This window comes from Myotis daubentonii, chromosome 2 (assembly GCF_963259705.1).
Source record: "Myotis daubentonii chromosome 2, mMyoDau2.1, whole genome shotgun sequence".
Lineage (NCBI taxonomy): Eukaryota > Metazoa > Chordata > Mammalia > Chiroptera > Vespertilionidae > Myotis > Myotis daubentonii.
Genome location: NC_081841.1, coordinates 16,529,791 through 16,552,225, shown reverse-complemented (window position 1 = coordinate 16,552,225; position 22,435 = coordinate 16,529,791). Strand labels below are relative to the sequence as shown.

At 36.3% G+C, this 22,435-nt stretch overlaps 1 protein-coding gene across 3 annotated transcripts in view; it reads left to right on the top strand.

The window, feature by feature from the left end:
* The window catches only part of SCYL2 (SCY1 like pseudokinase 2), a 53,352-nt gene extending 31,151 nt beyond the window's left edge, over positions 1-22,201 (top strand). For all 3 annotated transcript variants that reach the window (XM_059681874.1, XM_059681873.1, XM_059681875.1), the window contains 8 exons: positions 1,754-1,867; positions 4,567-4,699; positions 7,053-7,171; positions 13,861-13,961; positions 15,809-15,875; positions 16,018-16,110; positions 17,146-17,265; positions 18,778-22,201. In XM_059681874.1, coding sequence (XP_059537857.1) covers positions 1,754-1,867; positions 4,567-4,699; positions 7,053-7,171; positions 13,861-13,961; positions 15,809-15,875; positions 16,018-16,110; positions 17,146-17,265; positions 18,778-19,422 — 1,392 coding nt within the window. In that variant the 3' untranslated portion in view covers positions 19,423-22,201. The remainder of the gene's footprint in view (positions 1-1,753; positions 1,868-4,566; positions 4,700-7,052; positions 7,172-13,860; positions 13,962-15,808; positions 15,876-16,017; positions 16,111-17,145; positions 17,266-18,777) is intronic.
* Positions 22,202-22,435: the final 234 nt, after the last annotated feature.

Here is a 22,435-nt window from a genome sequence, read left to right as displayed (position 1 = left end):
GAAAGGAGCTTCTGAAATTCATTTTTGGAGTGATATTTTTAAAGTAGAAGTTTGATGTATTTAACAGACTAGAGAGAGATTAGAAATACATTTGGAAAAGTAGGAGATGGTTAACAAAAGTTAGGATCCTTAGAGGCATTAATAGAAATCTTTATCTGTACCAGTTTTCTTACATTGTTTACCTTAACATTAAACATAGAAGCTATGTTCATTCTCCTCTCCCCACCACCAATTACAGAAAAAGTATAAATACGAGGCAGAAGTTCCTGAGAATGTGCTGATCCTGTTCTTGGGTTCTTCATCCTATCTCCTCCTATGGAGAGAGCTCTCCTCACCTTTTGCTAAGTGATTATAATTCAAGATTTGCCTCTTTGTAACCTACTGCTAGATTAACATCATAGTTCTCTTTTTTTCTCCCCTCCCTCTATCAATTAAAGACTGATCTTCCTTAAGAAGGTACCCTTTGATAATGAGCACAGTTTCTCACCGACTACTCACCCTTGTTAATTGTCTCCCACCTGTAGAAAATGGGTCCTTAAATGTAACTTGTATTTCTTATCCTCAGTAATGCCACCCATGTAATTATTATAGTTCTGAGTGGATATAAACATATAACTCTATTTGCCTTTTGAAAATCTGGGAATAAGTTAAAGTACATAAAGTGCTTCCCAGTATTTTGATAACAGATTCTTAGTAGTTAACTTGTTTCTATCTGCTAACTACAAATGAATGTGTTTGTTTAACAAGTATTGTCAAAAACTCCTCCTCTGATACAAATTTTTTTTTTTTCTGATACACATTTATACTTCCATTTTCTTTAGTAATCCCTCTGCTATGCTTTGCTACAAGGATCATTCTGGCCCTTCTAAGGTATCTGAGATCTTCTTCAGCAGTTAGTTCTCAGCCATTTTTGTTCTTTTCCTTATCTCACTTAGTCCACTTATCCTCAGTCATCTTCCTTTTTCCCATTATCCTCAGAGTTCCCAGTTCCAATTATTTACACTGTGGCATGGCATTAGTTAACAAGAATGTTTTAAATAACTCTTACTTGTTTCTATGAGTTATACTTGCTAACATTTTAGAATTTGAAAGTACTTAAAAATATAAAGAAAATTAAAATCTCTCAGAGATGCCTACAGTTAACATTTCTAGGTATTCTTCCACGCTTTTATCCTAAGCCTGTAGACAGACACATGTACATACACATTTTAAAAATTGGGACTATATAATAGTGTCTTATTGCATTTTCTCCCCAATTGTTATTAAACAATCTTTTAAAATATATTTTAGAAAATGTTTATATTTCATTCCATCATATGGATATATGTAGCAGCTAAGGAATTCTTTATTTAAGAGGAATAGTTTTACATGACTTTGTTTTTAATTTCTTGTCTTTGTGAAAGATAGCAAAACTTAGGTATTCCGAAGTTTTCTTTTTTTAAAAATAAGTGAAGAATTCTGTTATCAGGGAAAGAAATTAGGCATGAGACCAGGGAATTGTGGTATCAGAGGCTAGTTTTAGGACCTAGTATAATTTTGAGTAAGGTTTTCTGAGCCTGTTTTCTCATCTGTAAAATTGGAAACGGAAAATAACTATCCTTTCAAATAGTTACTGAAAGGACAGAATGATGTAATGTACATAAAAGTGTATTTCAAACTATGTGACAAATTTGCCATGCAAATGCAAAATATTTTCTAATATGTGAGAAAAAAGATGAGTCCTTAAGACTGATCCAATTAATTTTCTTAATAGGAACTCTGTCTAAACATCATTCCAACCTTTGCAAATCTTATAGACTACCCATCCATGAAAAATGCTTTGATACCAAGAATTAAAAATGCATGTCTACAAACATCTTCCCTTGCTGTAAGTAATTGCGTATTAATTTTTGATTTTCTTTCCTTATTTGTTTAAATAATTTTATTATTGTATAATAACCCTTTTATAGTGTTCATGTATTTTGTCTTGGCTATAGGTAATTGCTAAAGTACTATAAAAGTGAGCAGTAGCTATAATTTCCCCTGATGTATAATTTTACAGTACGTCCCTGATCTTATTCATTATCCCCTAATTTTGAGTGCTTTAATATGAAATTTGAGTACTTTTTTTTTCTTAATCCTTTTCTGCTTTAATTCACTATTTTGATGGTAGTTTTAAAGTAATCATGAGAGTTTAACTTGGTGTATAAGCCTAAACATTTTTTGAATGACTTTTATAAACTGCCTTTATTTTTAGTCATCTATTCTAAATATTTTTATGCCTCAGTTTTGGCTTACTTTCAAAAAAGAGTAAAGGGTACAATAAAATATAAATTAATAAGAGTATCAATGGGAAAAATAGTTGTGCTAAAAAGTCTAGACTAGAGTAAGGGTGGTTGTCTCCTTGAATACAGAATTTTAATACCAAGTTATTTGGTAGTCAGGGTGGTAGGATAAATAACAAAGTTCTCGTGATCTCATATTGGAGGCAATAAATGTGCCCAACCTTTTCTCTAACTCTGAATCATAAGAATTATCTCATTGATATTTCTTTATAGAAGTAACATTAAATTCTCTTTTCGCTGCAAATACCAGCTTTAGAAAAAAGAGAGAAATGTTCTTCCTTCACCTGGTCAGTTCTTATTTTGATGTTTAATAATGGCCATAGCATTAAATTTGCATTTAGGAAAGATAGTTCTTTGGAGAGCTCATCAATTTTGGGGGGGGGGGGGGTGAAATGTGAATTTAAATAAAAGTAAATATAGCTTAATAGATTTATAGGCAAAATAAGTTTAAATGGTAAATACTTTTACTTTACAGCCATCTAATCCATTTTAGTTCATGTATTTTTATTTTATTTATTTTTGTTTTTCTGTTTGGTAGAAAGACTCTGAGATGAAAAACAACACTAAAGTAGGAAAAAAATATAATTGTTTACTGAAATGAACTTGTATGAAATGAAGTAAAAAAACATGAGTTCTTATTCTGACTCTGCTACTAATTCTTGTACCCTTAGGCAAGTCACTGTACCTCTCTGAGTGTTTGTCTTCATCAACATTAAAAGAATTTGAAATGCAGTCCATTTCTCTGAAATTTTCTAATTTTAAGATTAAATTTTCAGACTACATAGTAGTAATAGCTGCTTAAAACTCAGTTTTCAAAATGCCCTTTTAAAAATCACATAGTATTTTATGGCAGCATACACGTTGTTAAAATAGATTTTCTAGTTGAGTTCTAACTACGTATGCAGTGAGGTGGGAAGCATGGGTACTTAAATAATCTGTAATGCCCGGGGATGTTTATATCCCCTTTAAACATGCCAACTGAACCCTTAAAGGCATGCTGTTTATAAGGAATTATAATGAATGGATTTAGAACAGTAACTGAAATGGATTTGCATTTTATATTATCACACTCAGTGCTCTTACCTTCACAGTGGCAAATGTGAATGCTTGAATTGCATTCATAGACATAGACCTCTAAGTTTTAAATATGCTAGGAAATTCCTGAAATGTGAATCATGAGTTAAAATTATATTTTAATACAGTTTTTTGAAAATAAAGAAATAAATTCTATGCAGAGATAGATAAAATACTCCAAGAGCTCTATTTCTTCATGACTCACCTGACTAATATTTTATATATCATGAAAGAAAATAAAAGTAAACTTTTTTTAGTTCATATGTCTTTGTGTATATCTATACACATACGTACATATATTAAGAATGCAGCAATTCCTGTTATTAAACTAAGAGCAAGTTTAGCCTTTAGATATAATTTTGAATTTATAAAATCCCTTGTGTTTGGGTTTCAGAAAACAATTACACATTATTTTTCAGAAAAATATTTTCATCTTTCTTGCAGAAATAGTACTTTTTAAACTAAACTGTTTTCTGCTGTTCTTAGTTTACTTCTTTTTTATTTTTAATAAATGGAGTTTTATTGATAAGATCCTGGCTCAGAGTATTCTGTCTTTACAAATTCCAGCTAAAAAAATAGTGTGAAATATTTACCAAAATAATCAAGTGAATGATAGAATTTTTATAAAATAGTTCCTGAATATCAGATTTTAATAACTGTATTAAAAATATACTTAGAAACAGAAAATTTTATGTAGGACAAATATAGATTCTCTTTGCATGTTAAAATATTTAGTTAAAGAATGAATTGAACCTGAGTTACAGAAAAATACTGGAAGCCCAGTAAAATTGATTACTTGGTGGGAGAATGTAGTCCTTTTTATGACTCAGATGCCCCAAAGAAATGGTCTTTGTACAGTAAACACATATACTAGTAGTAAAGCTTCTTAAGTCCTAATTCACTTTATTTAAAATGATATAAAACTGAAGTCAATCCATACCGTTAGCTAACTAGTATCCTGGTAAAGCCATCATAAATTTTTTCTGAAACAAGTCAGGGGAGTTAGTAAATATGTGAATTTCTTATATTAATAAAGGATGAGAACTTTTAAACCTACTTTTATTCTTGAGTTATTTTTAACATACCTATATGAAGATTAAATACTTAAATATTTTGTTCTATATCACAAAGACTTTAAATGACTAATTCAATTTACCTCTTTTAATAGGTTCGTGTAAATTCATTAGTATGCTTAGGAAAGATTTTGGAATACTTGGATAAGTGGTTTGTACTTGATGATATCCTGCCCTTCTTACAACAAATTCCATCCAAGGAACCTGCAGTCCTCATGGGGATTTTAGGTAGCTGAAAACTTACTGTCATTTGATACTACTTTATCATTTTACAGTCATGCAAATACATTTTTCACTCTATAGGACCATTGTACTCTACTTTCACATATATAGCATTCAGTAATTGGAGAATGATGGGATAAATGCCATGATATAACTTTTCTTTGTGTTAATTTTAGCAAAAGCAGTAGAACCTTTACATTTACAAAGGAATAAGACATTTGGGAATTCTAGCTTCACAAATACCATAATAGCATATAGTTTGCCCTGTAAAATGGTACTAAAAAAGAGAGGCAAACAAAGCTACTTGAAATACTGATACTAGTCTTACTAGTCTTAATGTTTATTTGGTACCCAATTTTTAAGAGGCACTATGCTAACTATTTTCTCTGCATTATCATATTTTGTACTTTCCCAAATCCAATGAGATATTGATACTATTATTTCTGTTTTACAATAGTAAACTGAGGCTCAGAAGTGAAGTAAGTTCTTAAAGAATACACAACTGATAAGTGATGGAGCTGGTTTGGTTTTTTGTTTGTTTTAAATTCTCACCCGAGGATATTTTTTCCATTGATATTTAGAGAGTGTAGAAGTAAGGGAGGAGAGAGAGAGAGAGAGAGAAGAACATCTATGGGGAGACAACACATCAATGGGTTGCCTCACACACGCCCCGACCGGGGCTGGGGATTGAACCTGGAACCCAGGTACATGTTTTTTTGTTGTTGTTGTTTTTAAAATATATTTTATTGATTTTTTACAGCGAGGAAGGGAGAGGGGTAGAGAATTAGAAACATTGATGAGAGAGAAACACCAATCAGCTGCCTCCTGAACGGTCCCCACTGGGGATGTGCCCGCAACCAAGGTACATGCCCTTGACCGGAATCGAACCTGGGACCCTTGAGTCCGCAGGCCGACGCTCTATCCACTGAGCCAAACTGGTCAGGGCCAGGTATATGTTTTTGACTGGGAATCCAACCTGTGAACCTTCAGTGCTTCAGATGACACTCTAATCACTGAGCAACACCAGCCAGGGTTGGTTTTTAATTTAGATATGTTTAAATCTTAAGCACTGTTTCTCTGCTAAGTGATGTGCTGATAAAGCATATTAGCCTTATGGCATGTTTTATTCTATCAGCATAACTACAGATTACTATGTCAAGAACTCTGAAATTGTTTGTGAACAGTTAAAGTTATGAGAGTCCAATCTGGAAATGCCGGAGGTCTACTCTACTAAGAGAAGCAGACATAATTATGAAATCACAAAAACAATTAAAAGTTCACTTGTTACTAAATTGAAGTTTGTCGTTAATTTTGAAGAAAAACTATATTACTCAGCCATGTATTTTTAACACCTGTAATACTGTCTGGTCTATAGAAAGCCCTCAGTAAATATTTGCAGGAATGGTCAGCAAGTAATTTATTGTGGACCTCTGGAAACAGCACTTTTGGGATATGGTATGAAACTTGTGAACTCAAAGAAATTAGTCTTCTTGAGAAGGTGTTTGTAATAGTGGAAAGAACCCTAGTCCCAATCTGTTTCTTCATCTATCAAATGAGGATGAAAATAACATCATTATAAATGGAGTCCTGTGAGAATTCAGGGAGAAAACTGAAGAGAAAGTAATTAACATAGTGCCTAACAAACAAGCATTCAGTACCTTCACAATAAAGTTATTCTTTCAGTATATAAGTAAAGTGTACATTAACAGAATAATAGGAGATGGTGTGCTACTAGTTTTGGATTATATGCGAAATGCTTACAACACAAAAACATTTAGAGAAAGAGGAGTAAATGTGCTCTGTTGACCAAATGCAGGGTTTGTGAGTAGTTGTAACCAGTAGTCTTGAAGGTCCAGTAAATTGGTGAGACAATGGAGGAGGGTTGTGTGGAGATGAATTAAATTATTAAGGTTCAAACATGTTGAGTGTCATTGGTTAAAGATGTGAAAAAATGTGTAGGAGCTCTACCTATACACTTTGAAGTAGATGTCTCTACTTGAGTGAGAGGTCTGAAATATATACCTATATGTTTTCAGGGTAGAGGGCATTCTGTAATATTCCTGCTGCACTGTAAGAACTGTACTTAGTTCTGATAGACTTTTAATGTTATGCTATTATTACATGTGCTCTTAAACCAAAGACTACAGGATAAATATGTCCTGGTGTTTAAATCTAAACTGATGACAAAGCTGAAATCATTCTATATGCCATATGTAAGAGCATCCTCATCCTAAGCACTGATAAGGAAACATTTGTAGCTAAACTTATTGTCAAGAGATTTCATGTAGATAAGCTGTTTTCCTGATTTCTATTAATTAGTGGTATTGAATTATAAAATTTTCTTATTCTTTTCTATCAGGCATTTACAAATGTACTTTTACTCATAAGAAGTTGGGAATCACCAAAGAGCAGCTGGCTGGAAAAGTATTGCCTCATCTGATTCCTCTGAGTATCGAAAATAATCTTAATCTCAACCAGGTAGGAGGAGTTTTGTGCTTCATTCACTTTATTTAGCTTACTGTTTTTTGGCATTAAATATCCTACCTAATAAAAGAGTAATATGCAAATTGACCATCACTCCAACACACAAGATGGCCACCCCCATGTGGACACAAGATAGCTGCCACAAGATTGCTGGCAGGTGAGGGCAGTTGTGGGCAATCAGGCCTGCAGGGGAGGGCAGCTGGGAGGGACCAGGCCTGAAAGGGAGGGCAGTCAGGGGCAATCAGGCCTGCAGGGGAGAACAGTTGGGAGAAACCCAGCCCTGCAGGGGTGGGCTGTTGGGGGAGACCCAGCCCTGTAAGGGAGGGCAGCTGGGGGGATCGTGGTCTGCAGGGGAGGGCAGCTGGGGGGACCCAGGCCTTCAGGGGAGGGCAGTTGGGGGCAACCAGGCCGGCAGTGGAGGGCAGTTATGGGTGATCAGACTGGCAGGAGGGCAGTTAGGGGCAATTGGGCCAGCAGGGGAGCAGTTAGGTGTCGATCAGGCTGGCAGAGGAGTGGTTAGGGGCAATCAGGCAGGCAGGCAGGTGAGCAGTTGGGAGCCAGCAGTCCTGGATTGTGAAAGGGATGTCCGACTACCCATTTAGGCCTGATCCCACTGGGCAGCCAGACATCCCTTGAGGGGTCCCAGATTAGAAATGGTGCAGGCTGGGCTGAGGGACACACCTCCCCACCCCTGTGCACGAATTTCGTGCACCGGGCCGTACATATTTGTATTAGTAAAACAAGGAAAACTGTGTCACAGAGTTAAGTGAAAGCTTGTGGGTTTGAAGTAAGGGGTATGTGAGGTGGAAGGCTGGATTATTGGAAGCTTCATTGGGAGATAGTAAATGAGCAGAATGTTGAAAGATGTATAGGATTTGGGGCTACTTTACATTTGGGGCTGGGAAGTAGACATGAACAAAGAAATATTAATATAATGTGTCTGGGGTATGTATTCATTATTGCTCCATAGCAAGTCACCATACACTTGATGGTTTAAAATAACAGGCACTTATCTCACAGTTTCTATGGGTCGGCCAAACCAGAGCCTGGGTTCTCTGCTCAGATTCTCTTACTTCTGCCATCAAAGGCTAGGTCTCACCTGAAGGCTCGGCTGGTGTAAGGATCTGCCTCTAAGCTCATTACATGGCTGTTGATAGGATTCAGTTCCTTTTGGGCTGTTGGACTGAGGGCCTCAGTCGCTAGCTCTCTGTTAGATGGATGCAACTGTCAATTCCTTGCTTCATGGATCTCTGCAACATGGAAACTTGTTTTATCAAAGCCAGAAAGAGAGGGCATCTGCTAGGAAGATGGAAATTACAGTCTTATAAAGTAATCAAGGAAATAACATTCCATTACCTTTGCCGTGCTCTGTTGGTTACAGGCAGATCACAGGTCCTGTCAATGTTCAAAGACAGGGGCCCAAAGGCATGAGTAGCAGAATGAAATGACAGGGAACAATTCTATCCTATCTGCCACTGGGAATGAAGAATTTAATTTGAACGGAGATACCTATAATACAGTAGGGGAGTAGTGATATGATAAATTAGTCTAGAATAGGTATTTAGATATTCAAACTTTCAAAGTATGATAAATGTTTGAGCAAAGGGGTAATGTGTTCAGAGAGTATTATAAAATTGCCTCTCTGCATACCTTTATCACTGTAGTTATCACAGTATGTACGTATGTGCCTGATTGTCCTGGAAGGCGGGTTTTTATAGCTTATTCTTCAATATATCTTCAGCAGTTAGTGCAGTGCCAGAAACAAAAATATTTATTAAGAGAAAATTTGAGATACAGAGTAATGGCATAGTTTGTTCACCACAGAACTAATGGTTAATGGAAAAGACTGGGAAATATTACTGTTAAACTGAGTTCAGAAATGGATAGGCAGGCAAGATTCGGAATTAAGGACTGAAAGTGAATTAGAGCAAAGCTGGGAGTTAATCAAGAGAGCTTTGGGCATAAGGCGACAGTGCTGAGTGAATGGAATTTTGGAATTAGAAAAATATATGACATGAATCAGACCCCAAATTTCATTGAAGTGGTAGGGTAAGCCTCTGAAAGTTTGTGTTCCTAGATTTTAGTTTTGGGCTTTGTTACATGGTGAAGTGGGGGGTCCTTTTCCCCACTGGGTGCTGGGGGTGTAGTTCTTACAGTATCTTGAGAAAAGAATTTTCTAAGACTTGCACAGGAGAATGAGTGGTTTTTATTTGCCTGGAATTACATCTCTAGATTTCCAAGGTACCATTCCCCTTAGTCCAGTCATAGAAGATATATAGCTGGGGTTTCAGTAAAGCTAAAGGCAAAGCCAGTGTCCAGAGTTTCCTTTCCATGTTGGAGCTGGGTCCAGTTCCGCATCAGGCTAGTTGCAGTCCATTAGTCCATTGTGTGTGGGGTTTACATGGCCGTGGGCCATGTGGGTGAGTGCAAGGGAGCTCCACAAGCCCAGAGTCACATAAGTCCCAAGAGCATAAGAGAGCAAGCTTCTTTGTTCAGAGAATTAAGTATCCCAAATTTTTGCGCCCTTGCAGTGGCCACCCCCATTCTGGCCGGCCACCTCTGTCCCTAAGTGTGATTGATAGCAAGCACCTTTGCTAGTCCCCCCAGCTTTACTGGGTATGTATATATTTTCCCTTTGTTGGACCCCTGGGAGGGTAAAGTTGTAGTTTCCTGGTAAAGCTGCCTAAATGACATGCTTGTAATGTCTGGCTTCCACTTGCTCCTTTCTATTATTAATAACTAGGTTAATTACAACCGTTTCAGCTTATTAAGTTTCTTTGTATCTTGGATGACACGGTTGAGGTTATGATTGGCAAAAAAGGGACAAAGTGAATGTAGAGGAAAAATTAGGATGCTCATATGTCCAAAATAGTCTTCAACTTTTGGTTATTTCTGTTCTTATATTTATTATTTGAAATATTCCCAAATGCTTGTTTTAGGATATATAATTTCATTTGAAATGTGGTGTTAGATTTGTTCAGGTTTATGGTTGATTTTTTTAGGGGCCTGTTTTCATCAACAGAAATATTTTGATTCATACCTTATGGCATTTTACAATAGTTAGTGGTCTAACTTATAGTGCTCACTTTTCTGTATATTTTATGGATAGAGTTCCTAATTCAAGACTCTTCTTTCAGTTCTGATGTAAAATAATCTAAGTATATTATGCATTATGTGAAAACGATAAAGTAACTTAGGAAAATACATATTTAGCATTTGATGGAAAAACAGGAAATTTCACACAGCAATTAAAACACAATCACAACGGTGTTTGGGAGGGTTTCAGAGACTGCTCCAGATTCAGTGATTCCCTAGGACAGCGGTTCTCAACCTGTGGGTCGCAACCCCTTTGGCGGTTGAAGGACCCTTTCACAGGGGTTGCCTAAGACCATCCTACATATCAGGTATTTACATTACGATTCATAACAGTAGCAAAATTACAGTTATGAAGTAGCAACGAAAATAATTTTATGGTTGGGTCACAACATGAGGAACTGTATTTAAAGGGCCAGAAGGTTGAGAACCACTGCCCTAGGAGGCCTCACAGGCCTCAGCATAAAATTGTATTCATGGGTGATTCCTTTCTCTCTCTCTGATTCCTTTCTCTCTCTCTCTCTTCCTCTTCCTCTTCCTCTTTCTCTTTTTTTTTTTTTTTTTTTTTTTTTAAATATATTTTATTGATTTATTACAGAGAGGAAGGGAGAGAGATAGAGAGCTAGAAACATCGATGAGAGAGAAACATCGATCAGCTGCCTCCTGCACATCTCCTACTGGGGATGTGCCCGCAACCCAGGTACATGCCCTTGACCGGAATCGAACCCGGGACCCTTCAGTCCGCAGGCCGACGCTCTATCCACTGAGCCAAACCGGTTTTGGCATTCCTCTTTCTCTTTTAAATCCTCACCCAAGGAGTGAGGATATTTTCCCCATTGCTTTTCAGATCCAATGAAGGGAGGGAAGGAGAGAGAGAAATATCGATGTGAGAGAGAGACACATCGACTGGTTGCCTCCTGCATGTGCCCTGACTAGGGGCAAGGAGCAAACTGCCACCCACTGAGCCACTCTGGCCAGAGTGACTGGGTGATTTCTTATGGTAAAAGATTATAAAGCAAAATCAGCAAAGGGAGAAGGCAAAGTAGGGGCTGGGGGTCAGGCTCAAGCTTCCAGAGACATCTGCTAGAGCCACAAAGGATGCACTTAATTTCCCTGGGGAATGAGTTGTGAAGGTATGTGTGAAATGTTGCCAACCAGAGAAGCTCATTTGACTCAGTGCCTGGAGATTTTTATTGGGAGCTGATCAATAGCACCCTTTGCCTGTCATGTACTCAAGTTCAGACTCCCAGAAGAAAAGCAGGTGTTTAGCATAAAACATATTCTTTGTGCAGTTAGGCTCAGTTTGCCACTATCATCAGTTAATGGGGGGGAACCTGCTAAGTTCCTGGACACCAGCCAAAGGCCAACCTCGTAAGCAGGCCTTTCAAGGAGAGCAGTGCAGGCCTATGTTAACTCTTGCACCAACTACATGCAATGTGGATGACTGTCAGAACATAATGCTGAGCAAGTGAAGGTAGACATAGAAGAGGATTGAAAAAAACAGCCAAAACTACGTGCTAGAAGCCAGACTAGTGTTTACTCACAGGGTGTGTGTAGGCTGGGCAGTAAATGACTAGAAGAGAGCAGAAGGAATCTCTGGGGGGCTGCCAATGTTCTGTTTCTTCATATGGCTCCTGGTTAAGTTCAGTTTGTGAATTTTTTGAGATGTACACTTATATGTATATTTTTCTGTTAGTATGTTATACTTCATTAAAAAGTTTTAAAAACTAATTAGCAGAGAGTCAGTCATAGTAAGGAAACATGCCTTTTGTTACTCTTCTGGTAAGACAAAGGATAAAGGGATGGTAGAGCATGGTGAGAGGCAATGCAATGTAGAAAAGAGCTAAGCTTTGGAGACACAGTATGAATTCTACTTATGCCATGTAAGTTATTTAATATCTCTGAGTAAGTTACCTGAGGACATGCTTATTGATTTTAGAGAGAGGGGAAGCGAGAGAGACATCGATGTGAGAGGGAAACAGGATTGGTTGCCTCTTGTCTGTGCCCTGACCGGAGATTGGACCTGAAACCTTTTCAGTATAGGGGCCAATTCTTTTTTTTTTTTTTTTTTTTTTTTTACAGAGAGGAAGGGAGAGGGATAGAGAGTTAGAAACATCGATGAGAGAGAAACATCGATCAGCTGCCTCCTGCACACCTCCTACTGGGGATGTGCCCGCAACCAAGGTACATGCCCTTGACTGGAATCTAACCCGGGACCTTTCAGTCCATAGGCCGACGCTCTATCCACTGAGCCAAACCGGTTTCGGCCAGTATAGGGGCCAATTCTCCAACCAGCTGAGCCACACCAGCCAGGGCATTTGGTTTCTCTCTTGCTGAGCCTGAGTTTCCTCATTTATAAAATAGAAATGTTAATAAGTCAACTTTGAAGGGTTGTGAGGATTAATGAAATAGTGTACCAGTATGTATAAGCACTCAGCACAAAGATGTAGTTATGAGATTTGGAGAGGGGAAGAAAGCATCTAGATTTTCCTATAATATATGGTTTCCTCCTATATAATAAAAGGGTAATATGCAAATTGACCGAACGGTGGAATGACCAGTTGCTATGCTGCACACTGACCACCAGGGGGCAGACACTCAATGCAGGAGCTGCCCCCTGGTGGTCAGTGTGCTCCCACAGGGGGAGTGCCACTCAGCCAGAAGCCAGGCCGATGGCTGGCAACAGCAGCAGTGGTGCCTGGAGCCTCTCCTGCTTCTGTGGCAGCACTAAGGATGCCCGACTGCCATCAGTCAGACATCCCCCAAGGGCTCCCAGACTGCGAAAGAGTGTAGGCCGGGCTAAGGGTCCCCCGTCCCCCCCCCCCCCATGTCGTGCACGTGCACTGGGCCTCTGGTTATTTAAATAGTTTATGATGATCCTGAAGGGATTATGTACATTTATTTAGTATTTCTTTTTTAAAATATATTTTTATTGATTTCAGAGAGAAAGGGAGAGGGAGAGAGAGAGAATCATTGACTGGCTGCTTCCTGCACGATCCCTACTGGGGATCAAGCCAACAACCCAGGCATGTGCCCTCAACTGAAATCAAACCTGGGACCCTTCAGTTTGCAGGCCGACACTCTATCCACTGAGCCAAATCAGCTAGGGCATCTTAGTATTTCTAACTTTTTAGAAAACAAGGCTTACTTTGGCCAAACAGTTTTATAATAATCTGAATATATGGTAATATTTTTTTCTTCATTATTAAGCAGATTGCTTCTAGATATGCACAAATTTTGATGTTCTATTTTGGATTCTAGGAAAATCAATATGTAATAACTGCTGGGGATGAATTTATATGAGACCCATGAATAATAGCTGTTAGACAATCAGGATATAAAATTAATTGAGACATGTTTTTTGGAACTTAAAAGTCTCATCAACTATATACACCACCATACTAAGATATTGTGAAAACTTGCTATAATATGCTGAATTTAAATATACTTTTTGTGACATCAATACTATGAATAGGTCATATTCTGGTGAAAATAGAGGATATTATGTTTCACTTGCTGAATTATTTTATTAGATAACATTTGTTGCTAACTTGAAACATTATAACCATATCAACTTCTTGTTATACCAGTTCAATTCGTTCATTTCCGTCATTAAAGAGATGCTTAATAGATTGGAGTCTGAACATAAGACTAAACTGGAGCAACTTCATATAATGCAAGAACAGCAGAAGTAAGTAGGTGGCATGGGAATTTTGTGTGGTTAAGTGTGAGATTAAATTTATCTAATGATTAACTTTCTGAAATACGAACTAGAAAAAATGATGGATTTTAGCTTGACTCTATGTCAAACATTAAAAAAAAAATCCCAGCATATTAAATTGAACTAAGTTAGACTGTTGTTGAAAATCTAATGTTATTTCTGAGTACAAAAGTATAATAATATGATATAATCTTAGCATTTTCTCTACATAGAGAAAATTCTGTTTCTGAGAACATCTCTCATCAGCATTACCTGCTGGTGCTGTAAACTCAGGGTGGTGATCATCAAGAGCACCACTTATAAATGTTTTTCAAATCTATTAAACCTTGGTGTTTTAATTTCCCCCTTCCTCTTTTCTCTAACCCCAGGAACATTTATTGAACATTCATTTTATGTTCAAAGGAAGAAGGGGAAGGTAAAAGTTATGCACTGGAGAATGCCAGTTTATTAAAATCAATTCTTTGCTATATTCTTTGCTCCGGGGGGGGGGGGGGGGGGGCGCGGGGAAACACACACACACACGGTTTTAGGATACTTGTTAAACTTTGACCATAAGCCAAAGACATCTGACAATCAGTAAAATTGTTATCAGTTGTGAGCAAGGTTCCCAAATAGAAACTCTTTAGCTTCTACCCCAATGTAAGATGAAGGCTTATGGAAGTAAATGCACAAGGTGTATTGTAGAATGATGTGAAATAGCCTTGTGTGCTCTAACTATTCTGTGATCTATAATAATAAAAGCGTAATATGCTAATTGGACTGGACGTCCTTCTGGACAAAGCCAGGGCAGCGAGGGAAGCCTGGGTCCAGGTGCCTGCTGGCGGCTGGAGGATAAGCCCGGGTCCCTGGTGCCAGGGGGAAGCCAGTGCTGGCAGCCGGGGAAGGAAGACCTACTCTTGCACGATTTTTGTGCATTGGGCCTCAGTATGTATATATTTATGATGCTTGATCGATTGACTATATAAACATAGAAACCCTGAAAAATAATTTTTAAAAATTTATAACAGAAATTTTTAATATCTAGCATTTATACTTAAGGTATAAATGAACCTTCTCTTTTTCTTATTTATTTATTTTTCTTTATTGATTAAAGTATTACCTATGTGTCCTTATCCCCCCAATGCCCCCCCACCCCACTCCCTCTTTTTCTTTTTCCAATATAAATCCTATCTTTTTTTAAAAAAATATATTTTATTGATTTTCCACAGAGAGGAAGGGAGAGGGATAGAGAGCTAGAATCATCGATGAGAGAGAAACATCGATCAGCTGCCTCCCACACCCCCCCCACTGGGGATGTGCCCACAACCGAGGTACATGAGGTACATGCCCTTGACCAGAATCAAACCCAGGACCCTTGAGTCCGCAGGTCGACACTCTGTCCACTGAGCCAAACGGGTCAGGGCTAAATCCTATCTTTTTTTCAAGGTCCACATCACAGTGATTATAGCATTTATTGTTAGAGTTATAGATTCTGAACTTTTCCTCATATTATATCTTATCTCTCAGTGTATAAACTGATGGTAAGAACCATGCTTGCCTGGCTTTAATACATCCTGAGTAAATTTTGCAGTAAATCCCAAATGTTGAGTTAAAAAAAAAGATTTGTATACAAATGTTCATTGGGGGGGTGGGGGAGGGGCAAGCAGACATTACTACTAGTAAATAGTGAAAAATATTTATGACTCTTCTTAAAGAATGAAGTTGCATTTTGTTCAGGTTCTAATAAACTCCATGTGGATGAATTAATTTCAGCATGCGTATTTAAAAAACATGCATTTCTTTTTATTGCTTTGTCATAATCATCAATTTTCCTGCAGATCTTTGGATATAGGAAATCAAAGGAATATTTCTGAAGAGGCAAAAGTTACAAATGTTGGATCTCAGGTATGAAGATATTTAGATTATTTAAGTTTTTGTAAAAAGTGCTTCACAGTGTGCTTCCTTTGGGGGCTTTTGTTCTTTAAAAAGTAGAATCACAATATGTTTTTATGTCATTCAAGCAGTTGACTTTTTTCTATTTCATCAGATTGACAAAGTTTTTAACAACATTGGAGCAGACCTTCTGACTGGTGGTGAATCAGAAAATAAAGAGGATGTGTTACAGAATAAACATAAAAGAGTAAGTTTCTTTGCTACTGTTCTTTTTATCATATATATATATATATATATATATATATATATATATATATATATATATATATATATACACACACACACACACACAAGTATATATATATTAGGGCTTCCTGTAAACCACAGACTTTTGTTGGGAAATAATGTTTAGCATCTTAACAAGAAACATTTATTTATTTTTATGAAATTTAAAAGTTATCAGTGGAACATGAGCTGACCCATGTTGAAAATAAACATGCTTATGATTTTTAGTTGCTTTATTACAGCCTCCCACATGGTAACATTTCTAGATTGCCTAACTCCTTTGTTTTTTCTGCTGTACTTGGCCCGTTGGTAAATTCTATGTCTTTTTTCTGCTTCTGATTTTGAATAATAAACTATAAAATTATACTTTCCAGTTGAAATATTGGTTAGCATCCAATATAAAATACTACTTCAATTTTGAATTTCTGCTGAGGGCAGTTTTCCTCTTTTCATTCAACAAATGAGAATACCTATGTGTTTAAAGCCATTGTGGCTTTTCAAAATTGTAAGAGAACATATTGTGAGTTTATAGTTTAGCAAGGTTGGTAAAAGAAACAGACAAATGTTAAATTTGATGCAGGCATTGTGAAAGAAGCTGTTTACTTCTTCCTTTGCTTTTTTATGAATATTTTTGGAGTGAAATAGACTAAAGTTGAACAAAATCTCCTAATTTTGTAAAATGAAATCACCTAATCATATTCTCATTGTCTGTAAAAATATGATTTAATGAATGTTCTTAAAATAATATTTGTTTTCGTACTAGAAATATTTTAGCACTGATTCTGTAACTTTCTACCTAAAAATTATTTTTTGCAGTTTGTTTAAAGTTAATTCGAAATGTAACTTACCTGTAGCAATCACCAATACATGAGTAGTTTGTAAACTATTTGGTATTGTCAAACATACCAAGACGTACTTTACAAAAAAAGAAATCTTCTGTTTTATAAATGGAATTATGAAGTTGCCAGTTAATTTTTTTGTTTTGTTTTGTTTTAAGGCATCACTTACACTTGAAGAAAAACAAAAATTAGCAAAAGAACAGGAGCAGGCACAGAAGTTGAAAAGTCAGCAGCCTCTTAAACCCCAAGTACATACACCTATTGCTCCAGTGAAACAGGTCAGAGTTCATTTGTTTTTTTTAAGCATACACTACTCTTAAGGAGTAAGGTAATAGAGAATTTAATCTGCTTATTGGGGTTTGTATAAAAATGTATTGTAAAGAATACTTTATTTAATATGCAGTTTCTGAGAAGTATGGGCATAAAGGATTTTCCAACAACTTCTCAGTAGCCTGCCTGGTAGATAATGTTTTGTGATAGTGCTTGTTACCAATAAAGAGGAAGCTAGATGAACAGGAGGTTATCTTTTTAAAAATATTAGGTCTTATGGTACTAATTCAACACTATTCACTTTGAAATGATCAGTAATATAATATGCATTTATGTATTTTTGACTAAAAAATAATTTTCAAATTTTGGTGTTTCAATTGTAGTTGCGCTTGTAACTTGGTTTAGGAATACTTTTTATGTATTTCCTGACCAGGAATTATTTCCTGCTATTTTCTAGGCAGTGTTATATAGGTGCTGGTACTGTGGCAGTGATTAAAGTCCCTGCTTGTAGAGAGTGTACATTCCTTACTGGTTTCAGAAATAACCTTTTCTTCACAGGTTTCTTTAAATTATTTTTTGTTATCTTTTAATCTCTAAAATTCTGGAAAACATTTTTGTGCGTCAACATGCAAAATCCAGAATATTTTTTTATTTTTATTTTTATTTTTATTTTTTTTTAATATATTTTATTGATTTTTTACAGAGAGGAAGGGAGAGAGATAGAGAGTCAGAAACATCGATGAGAGAGAAACATCGACCAGCTGCCTCCTGCACATCCCCCACTGGGGAAGTGCCCGCAACCCAGGTACATGCCCTTAACCGCAATCGAACCCGGGACCTTTCAGTCCGCAGGCCGACGCTCTATCCACTGAGCCAAACCGGTTTCGGCCAGAATATTTTTAAAAAAAAATACATTTTTATTGATCTCAGAGAGGAAGGGAGAAGAAGAGAGAGATAGAAACATCAGTGATGAGAGAGAATCAGTGAATGGCTGCCTCTTGCACTGCCCGTAGTGGGGAACAAGTCCGCAACCCAGGCATGTGCCCTTGACCTGAATCGAACCTGGGACCCTTCAGTCTGCAGGCTGACGCTCTTTCCACTGAGCAAAACTGGCTAGGGCTAGAATATTTTTAAATTACTTATGTAATAACATAGAAAACAAGTTTTCACAAAATTTTGATAGTGTTCACAATATAAAAATAATAAAGTACCATTTTTGTTATAAAGATTTACTAATGAGAAGAATACAGTTCTCTTTTGGGGAAGGTGGGGAAGACAACAATTCATTTGAGTTCAAAATTAGTGTTACCTATCAGCAAGTTAACTACAAATGTTCATCTGTTAAAAAACAAAAATATGTATTGATAGGTTGGATTTGGTCTGTGGCATGGTTTGCTAACTTGGTGTAGACTGTTGAGCTTAATTTTAACTTGTCCTTTATAATATAATCTATCAAATGATTATTAATTTAAAGTAATTTGTAATTCTTGGAGATGAAGTAATTCCCTCATATTTTTCAGACTAAGGACTTGACAGACACATTGATGGATAATATGTCATCTTTGACCAGCCTGTCTGTTACTGCCACTAAAAGTTCTGCTTCAAGTACCTTCACTTCTGTTCCTTCCATGGGCCTTGGCATGATGTTTTCTTCACCAATTGATAATACAAAGAGAAATTTGACAAATGGCCTAAATGCTAACATGGGCTTTCAGACCTCAGGATTCAACATGCCGGTTAATACAAACCAGAACTTCTTCAGTAGTCCAAGCACACCTGGAGTGACCACGATGACAATGGGAACACCTTCCACTTTGCCAAACTTCAATGCTGTGGGGGTTCCTCCTGCTGGTGCAAAGCAGACTCAACAAAGACCCCCAGATATGTCTGCTCTTAATAATCTCTTTGGCCCTCAGAAACCCAAAGTTAGCATGAACCAGTTATCACAACAGAAACCAAATCAGTGGCTTAATCAGTTTGCACCTCCTCAAGGGTCTTCAGGAATGGGCAGTTCAGTAATGGGAACACAAATGAACGTGATGGGACAATCTGCCTTTGGTATGCAAGCCAATCCTTTCTTTAACCCACAGAACTTTGCACAGCCACCAACTACTATGACCAGTAGCAGTTCAGCTAGCAATGATTTAAAAGATCTATTTGGGTGAGGTGTATTGCTCCTATTTTTAAAGGATTCAATTTAATCATGTGTGAACTGATTTACATCTTTATATAATTGGCTTTGAGGCGCTATTTCTATGGAAAAATGAATGGTTCTAAGATAGAAAACACCTGTTTCTATGCCAGCATAGTGTAGTTGTTTGGACTCCTCTGACAGTAGAGTTTTTTAAAGCATTGAGGAATTTTTTTCCCTCTTACCATATTCTCTCTGGGTTTTTAAAAGACCCAACCTGTACCAATCTCAAAGAGAAGATACCTGAGGACCTTGAATAGCAAAATTTTTTAATCAAATGTTTATTTTGCTTGTAAATCTTGTTGTTTAAAAAAACTGAGTTGATGGTAATTGCAAATTTTACCTATTAAATACTACACGGTACATAGTCTGCCTTCACAAGTCATTAGTCTTCATTTTAATATGTGAAAAATCTTGATGCTGTGTTGAATTGTTTGCATTTAGTATGACTGAGTAAGAAAATAATAAGCATAGAGAAAAAGATCATTACTTTTTCCAATCTTATTTACTTCTCAGATGAACTAATGTTTAGTACAAAAGACTGAGCAAATACTGCAAAATTTAACTTAATATTGATTTCATTGGTTCAAACTAAAGGCATTATTAACCATCTCAAATGCAAATTAATCATTGTAAATTATATTTTAGCATGGTCTGCCTCAAATAGTAATGTATTTTTCTGTATTTCGTTGGATATATTTAGAATCACTTTTTCCTAAGGTGTCCAGACAGGAGAGGTATGTACTGATTTGTACATATATTTGACAAAGCTCCCTGATGTGATTTCCCGGAATACTGCCTTTATATTTCACTTGAATTCAAAATTCTGAGTTTGCAGTATATATGAATTGCATTTTCAAAAGGAGATTTGTAAGAATTAAACTATATTTAATGAGTAAACATTTGAGATTTCTGCTGTATTGTTTCAACTGTAATAAACTTTACTTCTATAAAAATGAGCAGTTGTATCTTCTGGCTACCAAGAGATTGATTTGGAGTTTACCATGATAAAGTGTGACCTCATCAATTACTACAACTGAAGTTTACTTCTTTTCTAGGAATTTCAGAAACCTTTTGTTTGAACGTTATAAATAGATATTTTTAGAAGGAAAGAATAAATTCTTCTAACAGGAAACATACTTTATTTTTCAAAGCCTTTCTCTGATATTTTTCTTTGATTATTCATTCAATCGCAGATGGAGCCTTATGTTATAAATGTGATTTTATTTTGTTAAATTATATGATGCCATTATATGATAACTTTAAAATCATCTTTCAGAGAAATATACATGTGTTATAGTTGCTGCCGTAGAGTTTGTGGTTTTTTAAATATGAGACCAGCAATTTAAAATAAATCATATGCCGTTTAGTGTGCTGATACTAAGTTTTCATTGAAATACATATGTACACACACTAAATATATCATTGACCAGACAGTACTTGGTTATAAAGTGATGGTAGTATTGATAGCGGCATTCAGTAAGAGCATAATTTAAAAAATAAAAAGTCAGCACCTGGCCAGTGTTGCTCAGTGGTTGGGCATCCACCCATGAACCAGGAGGTCACCTTTCGATTCTCAGTCGGGCCACATGCCTGGATTGTGGGCACAGTCCCCAGTAGGGGGCGTGCAGGAGGCAGCCAATCAATGATTCATTATCTCTCATCATTGATGTTTCTATCCCTCTGTCCTTCTCCCTTCTCTCTGAAATCAATAAAAACATATTAAAAAAAAAAAGTCAGCTTTATATTGGGGTTCTGTATGAGCTGTATTTTGTTACATGGTTTTAGAAAAAGGACTCGAATGCTGAAGAAACAGCCAAGGAATAAAAAGCACTAGGAAGATCAAGTGTTTTGTCAAATACATTCACCTTGACCAGATTATGTCTTGTTTGTAACACAATATTTCCCTTGAGAAAAGTTTACATATGGAATAAAATTGCTTAATGTTAGAGTTTTTCTTTGTAACAATTTAGTAGTCACTGTTTATTAGGAAATTGCTTTTTATTTTGTAAAACACCTTGATGTCAGTGTGTTGAACTTTTAGTTAGAAGGAAAGCTTAATGTAATAACATATACTTTGAACTTATAAGTATGAAATAAGTTATTTGAAAAAAAAATGTAATTCTCACATCTTGAAATTTGCTCATTTATTGAGGTAATGGTGCTACATCTGTAGAAAAAATTTCCCTATACTTTATTTTCTTGAAGGTATTTTATTTAAATCATTTCCATCAATTGAACTGTTACCGTTGCCTTTTTCTGTTGAGAAATTGCCTCTGAAAAAGTTCTATATTTAGACTTTTATTTCAGTGTGAACAGAATTTTCAAAGTACTAGATCACCTTAAAATTATTTCAGATATTGACAGCATTTAAGTTTCTCGTACTTAGAGTAGAACATTGGTAAGTTAAAAAACACCTGTAGATAAAAATTGCAAGGAAGATTCCCTTTTCTTTGAATTGGCTCTTCCAATGCTGAAGTGTGTGATATCTGTAGATGATGTACAAAGGAAATGGAAATAGACCATGTACTTGGTTGGGCTTGATTTGTTTGTTTTTGTTTTTATTTTGGAATGCTTATAACCCTTCTTTTCACCTGAATAAGTTAAGGGGAAGTAGTTTTTTGTTATGTTGTCTTTTTAACCTGTAAAATACCTCACATGATTGCTTTTACATATTAAAGGAAAAGATATATGTGAAGGCACCTGAGAGCAAACACAGAGTATGCACCAAATAAATGTTAGCTTTGATAAAACTTTCTATATAAGTGGTGATTTCATGCTTCGTGATTTACTGGTCTTGAAATAATTTTAGAACAAAACAGGTCAATAAGAATTCAAACTACAACATAGAAATTTAAAAGATTGTATCAGGGAGTGGCTTTCAAACTAACTGTGACATTCACTAAGAAATATCTTATAATGCAAACCAGTATATAAAATATACTGGCCAGTGTTGCTCAGTGATTGAGCATCAACCTATGAACCAG